This window comes from Anabrus simplex, chromosome 10 (genome assembly GCF_040414725.1).
Source record: "Anabrus simplex isolate iqAnaSimp1 chromosome 10, ASM4041472v1, whole genome shotgun sequence".
Taxonomy (NCBI): Eukaryota; Metazoa; Arthropoda; class Insecta; order Orthoptera; family Tettigoniidae; genus Anabrus; species Anabrus simplex.
The window spans coordinates 19295286-19315909 of NC_090274.1; the positions used below are offsets into that span (position 1 = coordinate 19295286).

The 20624-nt window shown below is 38.6% G+C and overlaps 1 protein-coding gene across 1 annotated transcript in view; it reads left to right on the top strand.

Moving 5' to 3' along the window:
• The window catches only part of Corin (corin serine peptidase), a 241111-nt gene extending 232281 nt beyond the window's left edge, over positions 1 to 8830 (top strand). Inside the window, exons 18-19 of the mRNA XM_067155129.2 lie at positions 4115 to 4263; positions 8654 to 8830. Of these exons, the coding sequence (XP_067011230.2) occupies positions 4115 to 4263; positions 8654 to 8830 (326 nt within the window). The remainder of the gene's footprint in view (positions 1 to 4114; positions 4264 to 8653) is intronic.
• Positions 8831 to 20624: the final 11794 nt, after the last annotated feature.

Consider the following 20624-nt stretch of genomic DNA (forward strand, 5'->3'; position numbering starts at 1 on the left):
CAGCAGTCTGCAAGCTACATTGCACATACTCGGTTTTAGTGATATTAAAATGCAAGCCATATTCCCCTAAACAGTCTTTCCAAATTTGCAGGAGATTTCTCAGATTCCTTCAGGACTGATATGCAAGGGACTCATCATCAGCATATAATTACTGCAATAATATTGAAAATAATACCCTAAAACAGGGACTTTTAAGCGGTGAAGTTGACACTTGAGTACCAATGATTCACCACCACACGAGTTAGACTAACACTGGTTCACTGATGCTTTATTATGTAGGTTGTAATTAGTTACTTGAAAGGTAGATGGCATTTCCTATCAGTGGCTTTGGTAGTTTCCTTGCAATGACGGAAATAAACTAGTGTGCTACCCAATCACTCCAGGGTTAATGTTCCTAATCTTTTACTATCACTTCCTTTTTCCTCGGTTTATCCTACACTTAAATAGAATATTCTAAGTTCCCATGGAGGGAATGAGATATTTTCACCAATAGAGCATGTCAAAAACAGATCAGATGTAAGGCTTTTCAGGCTTTTGCTCTATTAACCAGCGTTTCGTCTTAGGTCTGACCCTAGACTCATCAGAGTGGGATGTGTCAGACCCTACACACTGACGCTGGGATGTATGCAGGTGAACTTATCAGAAGCCCATTATAGGAGGCACAGTCTGATAACTGCATATGGGAGATAAATCTCCACAATGGAATTATTGCCCGCCTAGCAATTCCGAATAGAATATTCTAAGTTCCCATGGAGGGAATTAGATATTTTCACCAATAGAGCATGTCAAAAACAGATCAGATGTAAGGCCTTTCAGGCTTTTGCTCTATGAACCAGCGTTTTGTCTTAGGTCTGACCCTAGACTCATCAGAGTGGGATGTGTCAGACCCTACCCTACACTTGCCAAAATCAAGACTGACGATCTGTCAGCTGTGGCTGAGAAGAAATGGGATTGATCAGGAGGAGAAACCACATCTATGTGAACATGACGTGACTGATTGATAAATTGACTGTGGCCTGCAGAGTGGCCTAGTGCAGCCACCCATGGTTGACCTGCATGTCTGTCGAGATAGGGAGAGCTCAAACCCAATGTAGGCACATAGCCTACTCTATCAAAAAACAACAACAGTTCTGCTCGAGGCTTAATGTCGCCATCCAAGATATGAAAGCCTTCACTCCCTATGAACACTGTGGAGAAGTTTGGAACTGACCCTAGCCTTTTGGCCTGCTGTGATTAGAAATGGTATACCACCACCCCTCTCCTACCCTGCCAGCCAACATTCTGATGATGAAACTTTTTCCACCAAACAGGACTCGAACCAGCTAACCACCATGGCGTCAGATGTTATAAAACATGGCCACCAGGCACACTCATATGGAGACTGTCCTTATATTTTTGTCATTCCTCTTTTATCCTGTCTCCCTTCCTGCCACTCTCTCTTGTTTATCCTACTGTGTGTTCCTCTTCATCTTCTTATATTTCTATACACTGAGTGGCCAAAAGTCACGGGAAGACACTGAATGTGATGTTAACAATGAGTTGCTCCTCTGCGAACCCTCAAAACAGCAGCAATACGGTGAGGCTTCGACTCTACAAGGTGTTGGGATCATTCTGGTGGGATCTGGACCCACGCATCTTGCACTGCTACCCACAATTGGTCTTGTGTAGATGGTGGGGGTTCATGATGGTGGTGGTGGTGATTATTATTTTAAGAGGAAGTACAACTAGGCAACCATCCTCTATATAACACTAATCAGAGGGAAAATATTGAAGGGATCCGACACTTCAAAAAATGTAGATATCGGCCAAAGGAAGACAAGGGCCACGAAGTGCGTGAAAATGAAAGACTCCCTAGCCCTCGCAAACCTAATAGGATCGGGGCCGGAAAAGAACAAGAGTTGACCAAGAGAGGTCGGATAGGATAGATGAAAGTGAGGAGCCTGGCACCAGTAAGTGGAAACAACGCCAAGACTCAGCTAAGGGCCCCACGGTCGCCAACCCACGCTCCAATGTTCAGAGCCCCTGGGGCCCCTTTTAGTCGCCTCTTACGACAGACAGGGGATACCGTGGGTGTTATTCTACCGCCCGCCCCACAGGGGTACGGGGTTCATGGAGCGTACACCAGCATCAACAGCATCCCATAAATGCTCGATTTGATTAAGATCGGGGGAACTGGAGGGCCAATTCACGTTCGTAACTTCACTGAAGAGCTCCTCCAACCACCTACATGGCATGACAGAGTGGTGTAGATGGTCTGAAAGAATGTCCACATAACATGCACATGTCAGCACTCCCTGCCACCAGACAGTGGGGCCTAATTGCCACCATGAGAATGCCGCCCAGACCAGAACTAAGCCACCTCCCGCCTGGACACAGCCTTGTTGACACGCAGGATCCATAGCTTCATGGGGCATATGCCACACTCTTATGTACCCATTAGCTCGATACAACTGGAACCAGAATTCATCGGACCATACCACAAGCCACCACTGTTCCATGGTCCATTGCCAATGTTCACAGGGCCATGCACATCGTTGAGCTCTGTGTCGAGGTGTCAGCAAAGGGACACGAGTTGGTCTTTGGCGGGTGAAGCCTACATGGTGCAGTTGCCTCCTTATAGTCCTGGTAGAAATTGGTTCCTGACTCCCAACATTCAACTGGGCGGTGATCTGATTCACAGTAGCCCATCAACCACCCAGTATGATTCTACGGAGGCGATGTGATGTCCGTTCGTTAAACACCTGTGGTCTTCCCGAGTGGCGGTTTACGCAGGTGGTAATATTCCCTCTATAATATTGAAGATCCACCCTCGACACTGTTGACCTTCGAAACTCAAATTTGTGTGTAATCTCCGCAATGCTATGACCCATGCACCATGCGCCGATGATAACCCCACGTTCAAAGTCAGTTAACTCGTGACATGTTGCCATGTTCACGACACTAGTGTCGAGAACGTAAGTAATTGAATTTATATCAATTCCCCTAATTTAACCGTTTTTCCTCTAAACTTCTTACCTTTTTATTCTCCTTTTCATTACAGATTCTGCACTATATTTCTTCAATAGTCAATCCACATTCAAAACTACAGCCAACACATAAGAATGTTCCCATTTAACCATCGGTATACGAGCTGACAAAATCTGTACAGCAGCACTTATTAGTTAACTTCTCACAACTCCTTCAACAAAAATACTGAGACCGCGATTCCACTTCGTAAAATATGAGATTAATGGATTGATTGGACACAACTTTATAATCTACATGTGCCATACTACAGTTTCATTACGACTTTTCAACGAGAGAGGTTTTATGTTGTCTTGAGTGGCTATTGGATTCTATTAACCATTTGCTCTACATTTAAAATCAGGTTGCTTCCAGCCGAATTTCACGAACCTTGATACGGCAACTTTAGCCATAGACTTTCTTATTATTTATTTGGTCAAGGCCTAGTTTGTACAGTTTTATAAGATCATCTTAAGATTGCTGATGTAATAACCATACAAACTCTTATTTCTTTGGCAACATTTTAAATGATTTTTAATTGTCAATTGTCATTTAAGAACTCATGATTGCACATATTGTATAATATTCATTCATTCTAATTTTTATTCTCATTTTATATACTTTTTCTTATATCGACAATCAGGATCCTGATTTTTACCTTTAGCATGAATGTAAAAAGGCTAATGATGCCCTTTTAAAGGGTGAAACATGTCCCTTTAGACCTTAGTTTAATAGGATGTAAGTCCTAACTTTGCAAATATCATTTGTATTGAATAGGTTGACTAATAAAATTTTAATAATCTTAAATTGACTAGTGTCTGTGATGGACAGCTCAGCTACACCCCAGCTAGCCGCAACACTCAGGGATCATACATGGTTAATTTTCTAATGGGACACCCCTTCTCCTAACTTTTGGCCACTCAGTGTATATCTCATAACTGTACATGACTTGCCTTGTTGAGATACTTTTTATTGTTAAGGTCTTACAGTACAGCAATGAAGTCTGAATATTTATGTTGTTGTAAGAGTTGATAATCTGCAGATTTTTTAAAATCTAAATTGATAAACACCATGCTATACTGTATGAGTTGGTCATAATGAAATGTTGCAGCCTCGGAATATGAGCCGGCTGTGAATGAGGTGCAAGTTCCTGTGCTGAACCGAGAGCTCTGCAACTCCTGGTTAGAGCATCGAGATCTCAATGTCACTGAGGGTATGATATGTGCTGGGTACCCAGAGGGAGGCAAGGACGCATGTCAGGTAAATACCATATATCTCCTCTCAGCATTTAGAACTGAGTACTCAGATGTGTTTACAAACTCAGACATAACAGAATTGGCATTTGCCCATAATTTATCAGACAGGAATACACCGACATCAATGCAAGCATCAAAATTTGCTATACAAGCTCTAAAGGATATGCCTGTAACAGTCTAGAACAATACACACACACACACACACACACACACACACACACACACACACACACACACACACACACACACACACGCACTACCTTAGAAATAATGGTGTGTGATTACCAGCTTGAGTATGTCTATATAAAAATTATGGGTATTCCAAGTGGAAACTTTTACTTATCTAGAGTGCAAAATTACTGCAGACAGATGAATTACAGGTGACGTAAGGAGCAGAGAGTGACTTTCAAATACTGACACTTCTCCATCATCATTTCCATTTCCCCTTGTCCAGCTCCTACCAGGTTGGGGTATTGATGGCACTTCTCCACCGTTGCCTCTCCTTCCACCACTGCCAGGCTGAGTGGCTCAGATGGTTAAGGTGCTGGCCTTCTGACCCCAACATGGCAGGTTCGATCCTGGCTCAGCCTGGTGGTATTTGAAGGTGCTCAAATATGCCAGCATCGTGTTGGTAGATTTACTGGCACGTAAAAGAACTCCCACGGGACTAAATTCCAGCACCTCGGTGACTCCAAAGACCAAAAAAATAGTTAGTGGGGCGTAAAACAAGTAAAACAAATAACATTATTATTATTAACCTTCCACCACTCCTCTTCAGTAATTGTATTCCAGTCCAGCCTTCCTTTTCTTATACTGTTCTTGATAGAGTCCATCCATCTTGCTCTGGGCCTCCTTCTTGCTCTCTTTCCTTCTATCTTAGCCTCCAACACTTGGTTTGGTATCCTTCCCTCCTCCATCCTCATAACATGTCCAAACCATCTCAATTTATTCTTCTCCATTCTATCACTCAGTTTTTCTACCCCTATCTCTTATCTGACCTCAACATTTCTTACTATGTCTCTCCCTGTCTTCCCTACCATACTCCTCATGAATTTCATCTCACTGGCCTCAATTTTACTCTTCTTTCTTGCTGTCAAAGTTCAAGTTTCTTATGCATACCTAATATGGAGGTATAGTACATCTTGTACATTTCTCTTTACGATTCATAGGAACTTCTCTGTTCCACACCAGGTTCCTTACATTCTGATAGAACATATTTTGTGCTTGTACCCTTCTGTTGATCTCCTTATCCAACTTTGCATCTTACATTATTTCACTTCTGAAATATTTGAGGTATTCAACGATCTCAGGGTTTTGTTCTCTGATACTAATGATACCTTTTCTTTCACTTTCTCCTCTTGTCATCACCAATGTTTTGTTCTTCCCTAAAAACTTATACAAACAAGTGAAAATAAAATCTATAAAAAGTTATATCTGGAGTGTTGTTTGTTATAGTTCAAAAACGTCTCAAAACAATGAACAGGCAAATTTCCCTTTCTGAGTGTAATGTTAGTAAACATCATGTGATTCTGTTCTAATAAGAGTCATTTCCAAATGGTTGAAAGGTCATACATGTAATGGAACAATGCAATGAGAGATCATTTCCATTCTGTTTCTCCCATGAGCTCATTTTTACTCCCTAGCTGCGTCTAAAACTCATTGTATTTATCGTAATCTTCTCTTTGCAACTTACCATGTAAGAACACATTGATAGAAAGACATGGGCCCAAAATTTTTAAGTCTTCCTTGTGGACAGTCAGGATTTTCTTCTGAAGACACGGAGCTAAGTTCTCTGCGTGACGTAAAGATTTTCACCTTGTTTCCTTGACATGGCATAAGCCCATATCATGTCTACAAGTACGGGCCATGAAAGTATCAATGTTAACATTGATATTTTGTGGCGCTTACCAAAGCTGCAGTTAGTGTATTTGAATTGCATTTCTTCATTGAAGCTCTTGGTGTTTTCAGATTTTCTTGGTTCCTCAATTGGTGGGCGGTCCTCTCTTCCTTCTGTTAGTTGTTTCATTCCTAATCAGGATTTCACAGTGATTTGGTTAATGAACTGAAGTTTCCCCTCCCAGACATTAACTCATCTTTTCTCCAACACTGGTACTACATCCTGGATAGGCTGTCATCTTCAACACCACAGCTCAAATGCCCACAGTCCATGTTTGCGAGCCATCAAGGTAACAAAAATTATTTATTAAACCATCATCTTCCCGAACATATGGGCTGCCAACAATGGACAAAATTGTACAAGAGTTCTAATGAAAAATGCAAAAGCTACAAAGCTGAGAACTAAGATGCATTAGCAACAATTAGAAGGTATTTTATAATATTTTGGATAGACTTTTTAGTGGTTAGAATGGCGTGTGGCCTCTGGGGAGGCCTGGTGCAGGTCTTTCTATTTGACGCCATATAGGCGACCTGCGCATCTATGAGGATGGGGCCCTACCTATGATGAATTCTAATGATGAAGACGACACACACATCCAGCCCCTGAGCCATTGGAATTAACCAATTAAGGTTAAAATCCCCAACCCGGCCGGCAATCGAACCCGGGACCCTCTGGACCAAAGGCCATCACGCTAACCATTTAGCCATGGAGCCGGACTTTTTAGTGGTTAGAATGGTTCTTTTCTTGTTGAAAGCCTCCTTGGCTTGGACAATTCTGCTATGTTTTGCCCATCTGCAGTAATTTTGCACCCTCTCTAAATGTGACACTTGTTTTAGTGCAATGTCCCTAATTCTGATATCGATGTAACATCTTCTTCTTCTTCTTCTTCTTTGTCGTTTAGGCCTACTGAGGACCACGGGGCTCGTATCTACTCTTCGGTAAAGTTGTTGCTTTCTTCTTATTCTTATTCTTCTTCCAATACTCATTCATTTGTTGACTATGAGCCGGATATCTCTCTTCTGTCCACTTAGTTCCTGTAATCTTCTTACTTGTAAGGGACGTTGGGAGTCATGAGTTTGTCCCAGTGGGATATCTAGTTGTTCCATATCTGACTTAACTGACGTGATCCATTTGTTCTCAGAAGCCTTGCCTCTTTCTGTTACTGTGAATATCCTGTTGGTGAATCTTTTGGAATCCAGGCAGGCCAAGTGTCCATAAAAGGTCAAGGCACCTTTTCCTTATACAAGTGACAATGTCCTCCTGGTGTTCATACCGTTCATCATTATGGCGGATTCTGTAAATGCCTCCTTCATCTCTGATTGGTCCTAATATCCTCCTCATGATCTTCCTCTCTTTTAACTCCAGCTTTCTGAGTGGGCCCTTTCTGGCCATTACAAGGCACTCGGAAGCATACAGAACAGATGGTTTCACGACCGAGTTGTAGTGTCCGAGTTTGAGGTTCTTGGAGAGGCACTTAGATGAATAGGTACTACGACACGAGTGATAAGCCCTTTCAAACTTGGTACATCTGGCATCTATGGCTAGGTTCTCGCTCTGATTCGCAGAGATCCATTCTCCCAAGTACTTAACTGCAGGTACTTTTCATATGGTAGCATCTGTGAGAGGAATTGTAGAAGGGGCCTCCTTGATATTGGTCATAAATTCAGTACGGTAACATCATAATTTAAGATTTTCATTTTCTGTATTGATTTCCCCGTTTCAGTAACCAGAATTTAATTAAGACTAGCCATCTAATCAACACTGTACAAATATGATTGAATTTTTATTCTACCTCATTAAAAGCCCACCTTTTTTATGCTGAATGCATAAACTTCAAAAATCACGGAACAATCAGAGATAAATGCTTTTCACATAATACATATTAAGATAACCTACATTATAAATCTGGTTACTCACCGGCAGTATTGAATGTAAATAAGTTTGTTGGTTTGTATTTTAAGACGTAACATGCAGCACTAATTTCTCTCAGTATTAGAGTGGTGTAAATTGTTCAGTGACAATCATGATTTTTTTCAAGTCTTTATTTTAAAATGTTATGCTAAAGACTTTTTTAATTACCGTTACCGGTACTGTATACTATTTTAAAGTGTTTCACCGAAATTTGCAGGGCAAATCTTAAAGAAGTTTTCCAGTAATACAGTGTTGATGATTTTAGTTGAATTTCATAACTCATGAGGACATTACCAAATAAGGAATGTAATTTCAACAAGAATTTTGTATCATAGTTTGTGTGCTGTGTGTATAGTTTTTAAGTTTATTATATTATAGCTGAGGATAGTGGTTCTACTGTTAATGAGGAAGAATAAAAATTCAATCATATTTGTACAGTGTTGATTAGGTGGGAAGTCCTAATAAAATTCTGGTTACTGAAAATCGGTGTAACACGTACATTGTGTTTGTTTCTTCCTTCCCTTCTTTTTTTTCTTCTTGTATATATATTCCTTATGCAACGGTTTGCTGTGGTGATTTCTTCCAGGGCGATTCTGGTGGTCCGTTGCTGTGCCGTGACGAGAAGCATCACGATCGTTGGTTTGTGGGTGGAATAGTCAGCTGGGGTATCAAATGTGCCCACCCTCATCTACCGGGCGTGTATGCTTACGTACCTCGTTACGTCCCTTGGATCAAGCAGCAGATGGCATTATACTCAGATTAAAGGGAATAGAGAAGAAGATATTTTTACAATCACTTGAAATACGCCAAATCAGGAGATAATAAGATATTTATTCAGGTTGTGTACGTATATAGCTTTCATATTATTTCTTCATAACACCTCAAGAGAAGAACTACTTGACAGACACATAAAGAGAAACAGAAGAAGGTAGTCAAACATGTGTTCTTTTTGTTTGTGAGTACAGACATACGAGAGAGAAATAATCAATCAGACAGTAAGATTTTTTTCATGTGTACTGCAGAATCCAATGTGATTTTTTGCATCCACATTTAATTTTCATAACATAAAAAATTGAGGGAAATTCCTTGCAGGAGAGAGTTCCAAAAACAGTAAGGCCTCGTAGGTTAGTTAACATATCATCTAGTATCCCTTCCTCAGTTAATAAGTGTGTTGTAAACACCCAGGACCTACAGACAGATAGAAGGCCATTATGCTGAGGAGCCAGGCAATTAATAAGAACGTTCATAAAGAGAGAAAAAAATCCATTTTATAGAACATTTCAAAATTTGGGTAGGTATGGACATACTGTACGAGACTGGCGGCTGCTGGTTGTCACAAGTAAGTCAATAGTTCAGGTGCCCAAAACTTTCACCTCTTGTACTGTGAAGAAAGATGTATTTGGTAATCATTAAGGTTCGGAAGTTTGTGACCTAAAGAAGTACAAAATATGCAATCAAATATGCCCTAAACACTAGCTAAATATGACCGGGAAAAAAGGTAAAATATGACTTATGGAATTTAGTGTTAGGTAGCAAATATGAGAGTATTACTAAATTCAAACGTCTTTTAAGTTCCAAAAAAGTAACCCAAACCAAACCACATAGCACTTAACGCCCTTGAAAGAGCCTTGGCCTGCCCAGCGACCGCTGCTCAGCCTGAAGGCCTGCAGATTACGAGGGGTCGTATGGTCAGCACAGCGCATCCTCTAGGCCGTTATTCTGATGTTTCGAGATCGGGGCCGCCATCTCGCCGTCACATAGCTCCTCAATTCTAATCACGTAGACTGAGTGGGCCTCAAACCAGCCCTCAGGTCGAGAGAAAAATCCCTGACCTGGCCAGGAATCAAACCCGGGGCCTCCGGGCGAGAGGCAGGCACACTACCCCTACACCACGGGGCCGACTTCCAACAAAGTGATTAGTGATAATACAGCAGACAGATTAAATCAGTGTCCACCAACTGGCTGACGTGCGACTTCGGAGAGCCCGTGTGACATAAGAGCGCAGAGTGGTCAGGCGCTTCAGTCGAAGGGCTACCTCGCTTTGTAGTAGGCATGTGCTGTGCCGTACTTAGTGGTGTTAGTAGTGGTACAGAACACTGAACCGAGCACATCACAGTGTGACAAGCTATCTATGCCTCCGACCTTTTTATCTTTATGGAAAGAAAACAATTACCAGTTTTGAAGATGCACCGAAAAAATCAAGTTTAGTTTGTATTAGAACTCTTATTCTACTTCATAAATTTATGTTACAATACAATGAAGTACATGAAGAGAAATATGTACTACACAAAACGCAGCCCTAGGCCTTCCCCTACCAATGACATTGTGTTTCTCCTCGCCCTTCTCAGGCACTTTGTTCGCTGCCCAGGCAGAGAGTGTGTGACGAGTTAATTGACGTCACACGTACAAATATGCATTTATCAGCAAAATAAAATTGCTTTAAACAGGGTCAGGAACCCATTATTCATGCTCTTGTTGTTGTATCCTATAGCTAGCCCGGATTCCATCCATCAGCTTTCTTGCGTTCCAGTATAGTTGAGTGAGATTTCCTGAAGTCCTGGCTGTCACATCAAGTTTGTTGCAATGTAGTAGGTGTTCCTTATCTATTTTCCTTCCAGGGTCACGGCAAAGTGCGCATTTTTTGGATCACAGGATGTTGATTCGTTTCAGATGAGCTGCAAGACAGTTGTGGCCAATGTTAAGTCTGAAGAAAGCTACAGCTTCTCTTCTTGGTTTTATTTTATACTGATCCCATTTAGCATCAATAATTTGGTTTCTTCTGTTTTCTTTGCTATTTCTTCATGCCTGTTTTTAATAGTATTTTTCAGAATCCTTTTTGCTGACATAAAATCAGTCTTTTCATGCTTTTTTTTAATCTCTGGTGAAATAAGCTCAGGAGAAGTCATATTTCTTTCCTGAGCACATTTTCTCTGAAATCTGAGAAATAACTGTAAATGAAGGGTCCCTGACTCTGTTTAAGGCAAGTTTATATTGCATATAAATGCATATTTCAGCCATTTTCATTGTTTTTTGATCATATTTTGCTTATTTTAGTGAGTAAGGTCATATTTGTTCAAATTGAGGGTTTTTTTTTTTTTTTTACAAAGCACATGCTATCTGCATTGTGTTTGAAAATATTGTAGTAGATGTATTTTTTTTCTTTTCCGGAAAATAATAGGTAGCAGGTTTAGAAGACATGATTCTGAGAATGAGACGGTGTACAGACATATACCACCAGATACCAAAAAGCAAGACTGAAGTGCTTTACAAGCAAGATGCAAGAAGAGAATATGAAAGAGAAGTAAAAGGAAAAAGACCAGTGGGCAGACCCAGAGGAAAATAGACATCTCTGGTGAAGAAAGATGTCAAGGAGAGAGGACAAGATTGGGAGAAGATTATGAAAGAACAGTGGTTCATGGAGAGACACCCGGGCAACTGGAGATGGTCAATGATGATGATGAATACTCTAATACTTGCTACCTATCCCTAAAATGCTCAGGTCATATTTTACCTTATTTTAGGTCATATTTAGCAAGTTTTTAGGGCATATTTGCTTGAATATTTCGTATTTCTTTAGGTCATAAACTTCCAAACCCTAGTGATCATCGTGCAAACTAGAAGCTGCTCAGCGATCCCTTTGTGCATATTTTTAATTGTAAGATTTATTTTCTCAAAAATCTTGACTAAAAAAGGGCAAAGTGTTTAGCAGCTCATTTTCATATTTCTCAAGTACAGAAACTATTTTCAATAAGAGAAATGTTCATACATCTGCACTTCCTTTCCTGGTTTACTAAAAATAGTTATATTTTGTTACCAATAAAGCATATTCTTCAAGAGATGTGTTATATCATGATGAGCATATCAAACATTGGTTAATACTACTATTCTCTGGTATGATGAACAGTTTTTGTAAGTAGAGAAATTTGAAATTAGCATAGTACCATATAAATTACAGATGTGGACTGTACAAACATCGAGAGGCCTTACTGTAGAATATCCCAACTCCATTCTTCGTCAAGTCTTATGAGACATGGCACCCTACGTGCAAGAAAGTCGTAACTTATCTCATTTCATAACAAAGGTTTCTGAATGTTGTAAATTAGACCGGTTTTAATTATGAATGTGTAGATAAGGAGAACTGAATGCCAGATAGATGTTGTTTATTTTGGGATGTATCATCACAAATATTCTCCTTGATTGTTATATAACAGGTGTCTGATTTGCGAGAGTGTCCGAGGACATGTTCGGCTTGCCTGGTGCAAGTTTAAGGAGAGTTCAAGGACCTAGATTAGCTGTATAGTTTAGAGATTCCTCCGGTAATTCTAGTTTCTGATGAACATTGTCTGCTGCAAACACTGATTGCTCCCTGTGTATCTTATGATGTTGGCCATGTGGTAGAGTGAAGTGAAATAACAAAACTGACATGCAGCCACTCAAAATACCTGCACATAATCACTTAGGACTTACGATGATTATTATTATTTTGCCTTTTTAGCCAGTGACAAGAAATGATGGTAAACCCTGTATTACTTAATGCATGCCCATCGGTAAAACAGAACTACCGTACTTCTCCGAATCCAAGACGACCCTGAATGCAAGACGACTCCCACTTTTTACTTCAAAAATTAAATCAGGCTTAAAAAGTTCTTTGTGAAATCATATGAATGCTTTTCTTGTACAGTATGCATTTTTAAACTATCTTTGTCTTCACGCCAACGTTGAACACTGGCTTTGGTTATGCCATATTTTCTTGTGGCTGCACAATTATTCTTCATTTCTGCATGTTTAATAACCATTAACTTAAAATTGGCATCATAATATTGACAAGAACCCGTTGAAAATTTGCTGGCAATACCTGTTCCACATGTCTTTACAATACAATGATCCATCACGAAAATATTCCTGCTGTCTGTAAAACTGTTCATTTTACTGTCTCAGGTACAGTAGATGTGTTATAACTCGAAGGCTCACATATTTTGATGCCATTCTGCCGATTTGAGAAACGATTTTGTATAGGCTAATAAAGAGACATTTTTTTATCTATTCAGACGATTGTCAGTTGCCCGCGCTGCGAGCCTGTCTCCCACCAAGTAGAATGTCATTCTCTCTTCACTAATTCCCGAGAACCACTGGCGTTATGCAGAGGCACTGGTACAATTGGTTTCCACGGCTAACGATGTAGCCTATAAGCCTAACAAAGACCTGGACATTGAAGATCAAGTTTTATGCGCGCGCGGAAGGTGAAGGGAAGTAGCATGGTTACTGCGCTAGCTGCCATTACTTTTAAGTCGCAAATGCAAGACGACCATTGATTTTTCACATGAGATTCTGAGGGAAAAAATTGGCATCTTGGATTCGGAGCAATATGGTATTAACTTTTTTTAATGATCATTTCTACTAAATGACTTGATTTATGTTCTCCCTTATGAACGACAACCTTGGGATTTTGTGTTTCATGCTCTAGCATTTGATCTGTAGTAGTTCAATCATTTCTGTTCTGTTAGCTCAGAGCTGAGCAACAAGACTGGCACCATGGCTAGCACAACAGCAGGGTTTGGCCATAGCTCTTTATCATGTACTCGACATAACTGAGAAGCATTAATATCATTCAGTTAAAGTTTTGGCTAAACAATGGTTAATTCATTTTTCTGAGCATCTATCAATAAGATAAGAATGAGGTGAAATGAAGTATTATACTTTAACTAAGAACCATCCACATCATATGACAGCCGTCTGCCAAGTTCATTGACCTTAGGTGCAAGACAAGCTTATTAGTGAGTCCATATCGAAAGATGTTTTCCAAGTTGTATGCTGTTCTCTTTTGTGAATTAAATTATGAAGGGTATTATGGCTCAACATGTGTTTATTTATGAGTCATATATGTGTTAACCCCTTCGCAGCATCAACAGCTTACAAGCATCATCCAAAGCTGATGTGTTTATAACAGATTGCATCAACCGCTTATAAGCATCAGAATTTTATAGATACTTCTGACATCTATTGGCCTTAATTTGCACACACAAAAATAAAGTACTATATTTTATTTCCATGGAATATTGTATTCCATGTAGAATTCATGTGGCCATGGACACATGTTTTCTGTGTGGTCAGCAACCGAAGCAATATGACTCCCACGCTAAAAACCCCCAAATATAAACAAACAAAGTAATTTAGCAGTGATATTGAGTGAAAGCTCTTGCTTTGCAATGAAAGTGAAGACAAAAGTGACAATTATTCTTCCAAACTGAGTGATGAATTCCACGACAACGGACACAAAATTGAAGATGTTCAGACTGAGTGGGTTACGTTTGGAGGGCCACGCAACAGATTTGGTTTTACAGGCAATAGTGGGTTTCATGGTAACTTTTGGGATAATCCCGAACCATTGACAATATTTGAACATTATCTCAGTGACGAAAAATTATCTGAAGTAAAAAAATAAAAAAACACAACACATTGAAAATTAATGCTCAGTTATAGGGTTAATTCAGTCAGCCCGTCAAGTCCAAACACAATTTCAAGAAAGATTCTGTGGTGTAAAAGTTCCAGGTTACAGGCAGTGTTCACCCTTAGAAAGTGAACAGACAGTGTAGGGTTCTCACCAAAGAAAAGTACAGCTCGCAGTGCTCTTCCATTCAGAGGGCCCACAGTTCCATTCCTGTCTGGGTCAGAGATTTTAACCTGAAATGATTCCCTTGCCTCGGGGACCGGGTATTCGTACTGTTTGCAATATCACTATAACTCGCACATAGCACTATCCTCCACTATAATAACATGCAGTTTCCTACACATGGCAGATGCCCACCCACCTTCACTGGAGGCTCTGCCTTACAGGGGCTACACCAGGCTAGAAATAGCCACACAAAGTAATAATAATAATAATAATAATAATAATAATAATAATAAAGAAAGATTCTGGGGATAATCCTGAACCATTGACAATATTTGAACATTTTCTTAGTGATGAAAAATTATCTGAAGTTTAAAAAAATGCAACACATTGAAAATTAATGCTCAGTTAAAGGGTTAATTCAGTCAATAATTGGATACTTTATACTCATAATTATATTATTATTATTATTATTATTATTATTATTATTATTATTATTATTATTATTATTATTATTATTATTATTATGACCAAAGCAAACTTAGATATCACCACTCGTTTGGAAAATTCTCCAAAGAAATCGTATAGGCATCTTTCACAACAATTAGGAATTTCTTATGGCTCTACTCAAAAGGCCACATCATAACATTAATATCAAACATAATTGGATACCGGTACTTAACTGTAGAAAGGTGCAAAGTGCCAAATTTACAAACAGAAGTTATTACAAAAAAAAACTGTCTGTACTGCAGTGTTTTAATTATTTATTCCTCAAACATTTCAAAGTTACAAATGAGAGTTTCTTCTCATACATTATTGACAGTTTTATAACAAAGTTGGAATATTTTTGTGCCGAAGGAAATTCAGACAGACATTTATGAAAGGTGCTAAGTCCCATAAAAATATTCTCGGTGCTGTGCTCTAAGTCATTCTCCATATATAATATTCTTTATGTTCATTCTTTTCCAGATAAGGGATCACAGCCTTTAAATCCTTATTTTTTTTCCCCCATAATTGAGTTCGTTGAGGAACTAGATTCAAAGATAGTAAATTGAGTGTTTCTTTCATGTTTCCCTTTTTTTGTGGACTTTCACCATACGGGCCCTTTCATGTCGGAGTAATATTCTTTTACTGTTACACTTTCTACATCTGATGAATCGCATGTGATGCTGACAGTTTTTGAAATGTTCAAATGTTCTGCCACAGCTTGAATGTTAAAAATTTTGAATTATTCATGGAAATTACATACCAATTATTTACAAAATTGTGATCTTTTTTTAACTAATTTTTTTCTTGTTAAAATGGGCTATTTATTGAAAACCAATGACAGTGGTAACAATGAAAATATATTTTTCGAACTTAACAATGAAATATAAGTCACCGAAAAGTTCTTGTTTTAAAATCCCGAGTATACTCGTTATATTCTTTTATGGGTTCTAAAATAAATAACACAGCACTTAACAGATGGCAAGTAATACAACATGACACTCAATACTGTTCATATGTTTGTGGCTGTGTGGAATGCCCTAAAACAAGGATCAACACACAATGCTATATCAGGCGGGAAAGCCGCGAAAACGAACTGCCTAAGTCACCGACATCCACTACGGTTGAGTCAGAGACATCTGTTTGCAAAAATAGGACCCTGAAGTAATAATTTCATAAACATTTGGCGGAAATATTGAGAAACAAAAAGAAACGAGTATATTCGGGCTTTTAAATTAGGTACCGATCAATGAGCGACATTCCCGAGTATACTCGGGATTTTATTTTATATAAATATATAAAACCCCGAGTATACTCGGGCTTTCATGTTAAGAGGTTAACAATCTTTGCTTCCTCAACCATTTTGCTTAGGTCACCGAGTACAAATGCCTTCTTGATTAATAAATTTCATGATGTTCCGTATTGATATCTATAGTATGTCATAGAAAGAAAGAGATCCACCTTATCAATACTAAATTTAATATTGTTATTTAAAACAGGACCGGTTTCGACTTATTACAAGTCATCTTCAGCTGTCATTTACATACACATTAGAATCATGTTCAAACAGTTGTATCTTATCAAACACGACATGTTTATTTGTAAGATACAACTGTTTGAACATGATTCTAATGTGTATGTAAATGACAGCTGAAGATGACTTGTAATAAGTCGAAACCGGTCCTGTTTTAAATAACAATATTAAATTTAGTATTGATAAGGTGGATCTCTTTCTTTCTATGACATACAAATGCCTTCGTCACTGACTTCCTTCTCTCTATCAAGGCAAACTCGGAATATTTATACACTTACACTCAACTCTTGATTAACCGGGATAGTGCAGGGTTAAGGCTTCCCGGATAAGTAAAATCGCGGTTAACCCGAAAAAATTAAAAATAGAACAGGTGTACTGACAGTACAGTTAAAATGATAATAAATGATACTACTGCACTATTTTTGATTAACTTACCCAATACGTTGCAGTAGAAGCAGCACTTAGTACAATTAATAAATAGAAAAATAAACAGCACTTTTCGTTGAAACGAATAAGTCAAAGAAAAATATTCAGACTACCTAACTTTACTGTTTCTGAAGATAATCAGTCATGGCTTTCTGCTTTGTGCTGAGAAACACTTTTTCTTTATTTTGCTTCTCAAGTTTCCCAAAAAAAGTTTTTCAGTGATGAGAGCATCATCCTGGGCCTCGATGTACTCCAGCATTGACTCACATTTGCCAAGGCAGCCCCATGCATAACTGTTTGTTGTGCTTGTAATGCAGTAACTCCTAATACTTGTGTCCGGCTCCATGGCTAAATGGTTAGCGTGCTGGCCTTTGGTTACAGGGGTCCCGGGTCGATTCCCAGCAGGATCAGGAATTTTAACCATCATTGGTTAATTTCCCTAGCACGAGGACTGGGTGTATGTGTCATCCTCATCACAAAGCGCAGGTCGCCTACGGGCGTTACATTAAAAGACCTGCACCTGGGGAGCCAAACATGTCCTCGGACAGTCCCGGCACCAAAAGCCATACGCCGTTTCGTTCATTTTCCTAACACTCATGCATTTTTAGTGTTTTTGATATCGCGATTTAGCCCCAACATGATTGATCTGATTACACTAAATTGATAGTTGAGTGTACCTTATAATTAGAAGAGCAATTATTCCAAAATAGGACAGAATAAAAGTCAATGGATACACTTATCATGCCAGGAAAGAGAAACTATTTTTATTTTTTAATTTGCTTTACGTCGCACCGACACAGATAAGTCTTATGGCAATGCTAGGATAGGAAAGGCCAAGGAATGGGAAGGAAGCAGCCATGGCCTTAATTAAGGTACAGCCCCAGCATTTGCCTAGTCTGAAAATGGGAAACCACAGAAAACCAACTTCAGGGCTGCCGACAGTGGGGTTCGAACTCACCATCTCCCGGATGCAAGCTCACAGCTATGCATGCCAACTCGCCCGGTGGAAGAGAAACAAAAACAATTGAATGACACATTGCACCATTCTTAAGAAATCATCAGGCAACTGAGCACTATTGCCATCTAGCGGCAGCATTTAAAATCGCTTGGAAATCTCATCGGACATAGCATTTTCGCATGTAATCCCCCTCGGTATCCTGCACCTTCCAAATCACATTTTCAATGAATTTGCCACTTTGCACCTTTCTACAATTAGGTAAGTATTCCATTCATGATACTATTCTAAGGTTGAATGACCACTGCTGATCTCTGTGGGCACACAGTAACAGCTAACAGGAAGACCACTGTAAGGCTGGTTCTTAGTTCCAGTGGTCTTACTGTACACAGTTTTAACATTTTTACAAGCATTATTACTTGAAGTAACTTTATACCACTGGCCAAGATACTGATAGACCCTATACAAACCTGACAAAATAAATTACTTTAAATTTATAAATTTGTTTTAAAGCGCACCTGTTATAAAACAAGAAAAGGTGAAAAAAGACCTGTTTCTCAATATATTTCTACAGAAGAAGTGCTTTTTATACAAGTTCTGGGTAATTAGATTATTAAAATTTATAAAAAAATCTAAATGACAATAATTGACAATACCTAATCAATCAATTAAATCTCTTCCAAGGAAAGAAAAATTGCAGTATTTTACAATTTTATATAGAGAAATGTATTTTATGAGAACATTATCTTCACATGTTGTACATCACAATGGAAGTGAGTACTCTTAATGCATTCAATTTGGAGAAAGGTGTTTATTTCCAGGACAAATGTATCAGTGGCATGTGCTTGTGTCATGGCCCACACAGGCAGCTAGAGCTAGCCATTGTAGTTAGTTCTGTAAAGACGAGATGGGCAATTTGGCCAAAGTAATATACCTGGCAAGTTAATTGTTTATGCTGTATTCCTAAACAAGCTTTTATGTTGGCCATGACCACAGGTAGTGGTCAAAGAAGTTTTTAGTTATCACATGTCAAATGTCAAACTAGTAATTTTGTTTCCTATGTGTAACCTAATGAAATGTAAATAACTGAACATATTTACTTAGAACATGGCATTTGTATACAAAATAATTTATTTTATTTCCTCACCATAATCTAATGCACTGAATAGAATGGGACATTAGGCACAATAAAACGGAAAACTGTTTAGATAGTATGTAAAACAAGGGTTAATATGTTTTCAACTATTCAATACTTTTTTTTGGAGCACTTTAATCAGTCATATACATTAAAGCATTAAATAGAGTCAAATACAGTAGAGACAATACACGACACTTACGGATTTCGCCTTGCTAAAATGGGAGACAATTCGACGGTGGCGCTCCTAGTGACTTGACCTGAACAAATCACGCTAAATTCAAATATTAATGGAAATGTATATACGGAAATGGATAAATAAATTACGTCTAGAAAGAAAGTGGTATTGAGATATTAACTTCGAAGTTGCTAAAGAAATTCTGGATAAATGAATGAAGAATTATTTAAAAGGTTATTATTCAAAGACTGAAATTAGACATATAAACAAGGTGTGAAATGGACTGCTGTGAAATGGCTTGATCTTTCATTTATGCATTACTTTTTTAGCTTTAGCATAACTGCCTGAAATCTTACGGTTGGATTTGTCTTTTTTCTTCATTTAAAAACAATGTATCATCATATTAAGACATTTGTCAATAAAAATATCGGCACATTCCTTACACATATAATGCAATGAATTAACATTTAATAGCTGGACAATTTTCCTCTTAACATGAAGCCTATTAACAGAAAGAAAATCTATAAAATTCCGGCTTTAATCTGAGAAGAGGGATAAAAGAAAGAAAAGTTTGAAAATGTTGTCGATAGTGATGCTTTGAGGAATATTTACGTACAATTAGAGTTAAAATGTAACATACCTTTGGCTGTACAGTCGAGGATTTTTAAAGTCGCTGGCCTGGAAATGATCTGAACAGATCTTATAATTCATATACAAGCGTAACGTCCCTTCTTTCTTGTACACTTTATCCAAATCGCTTCTGTGACATTTCAAAACCCACAGATCACACCTACAACAACACATCGGTATTGAAGGTTAACTGCTGCACTATACAATAAAATATGCGTATTATATTTTAAGCCCGTTAAAACATGGGTCGAGCAGGTCAGAAGATTATGAAGTACTATAAAAATCTCTGTCACTGGAAGAATATATATGCAAACACAATATTACTTACATGTTCTTGTCACGAGGGAACCTGAAGAACGAGCGCGCATTTTTCTCTACTTCGTAATTACTGCAGCCAAACACAGCACATACCTTTCCCCTCATGTTGACAGGAGATATCAAGGAATGGCACACGCTACTATTTAATTATGTCAACTCACTGAAAACGCATAATTAACACCAAAAACTTCACACAAAAATACACGTGCTCTTATGACAGAATCAGTACCGTTCAGGTCTATCCGCTAGAGTGTGCTCCAATAGCTGTCCCTCGATATCTCGCTC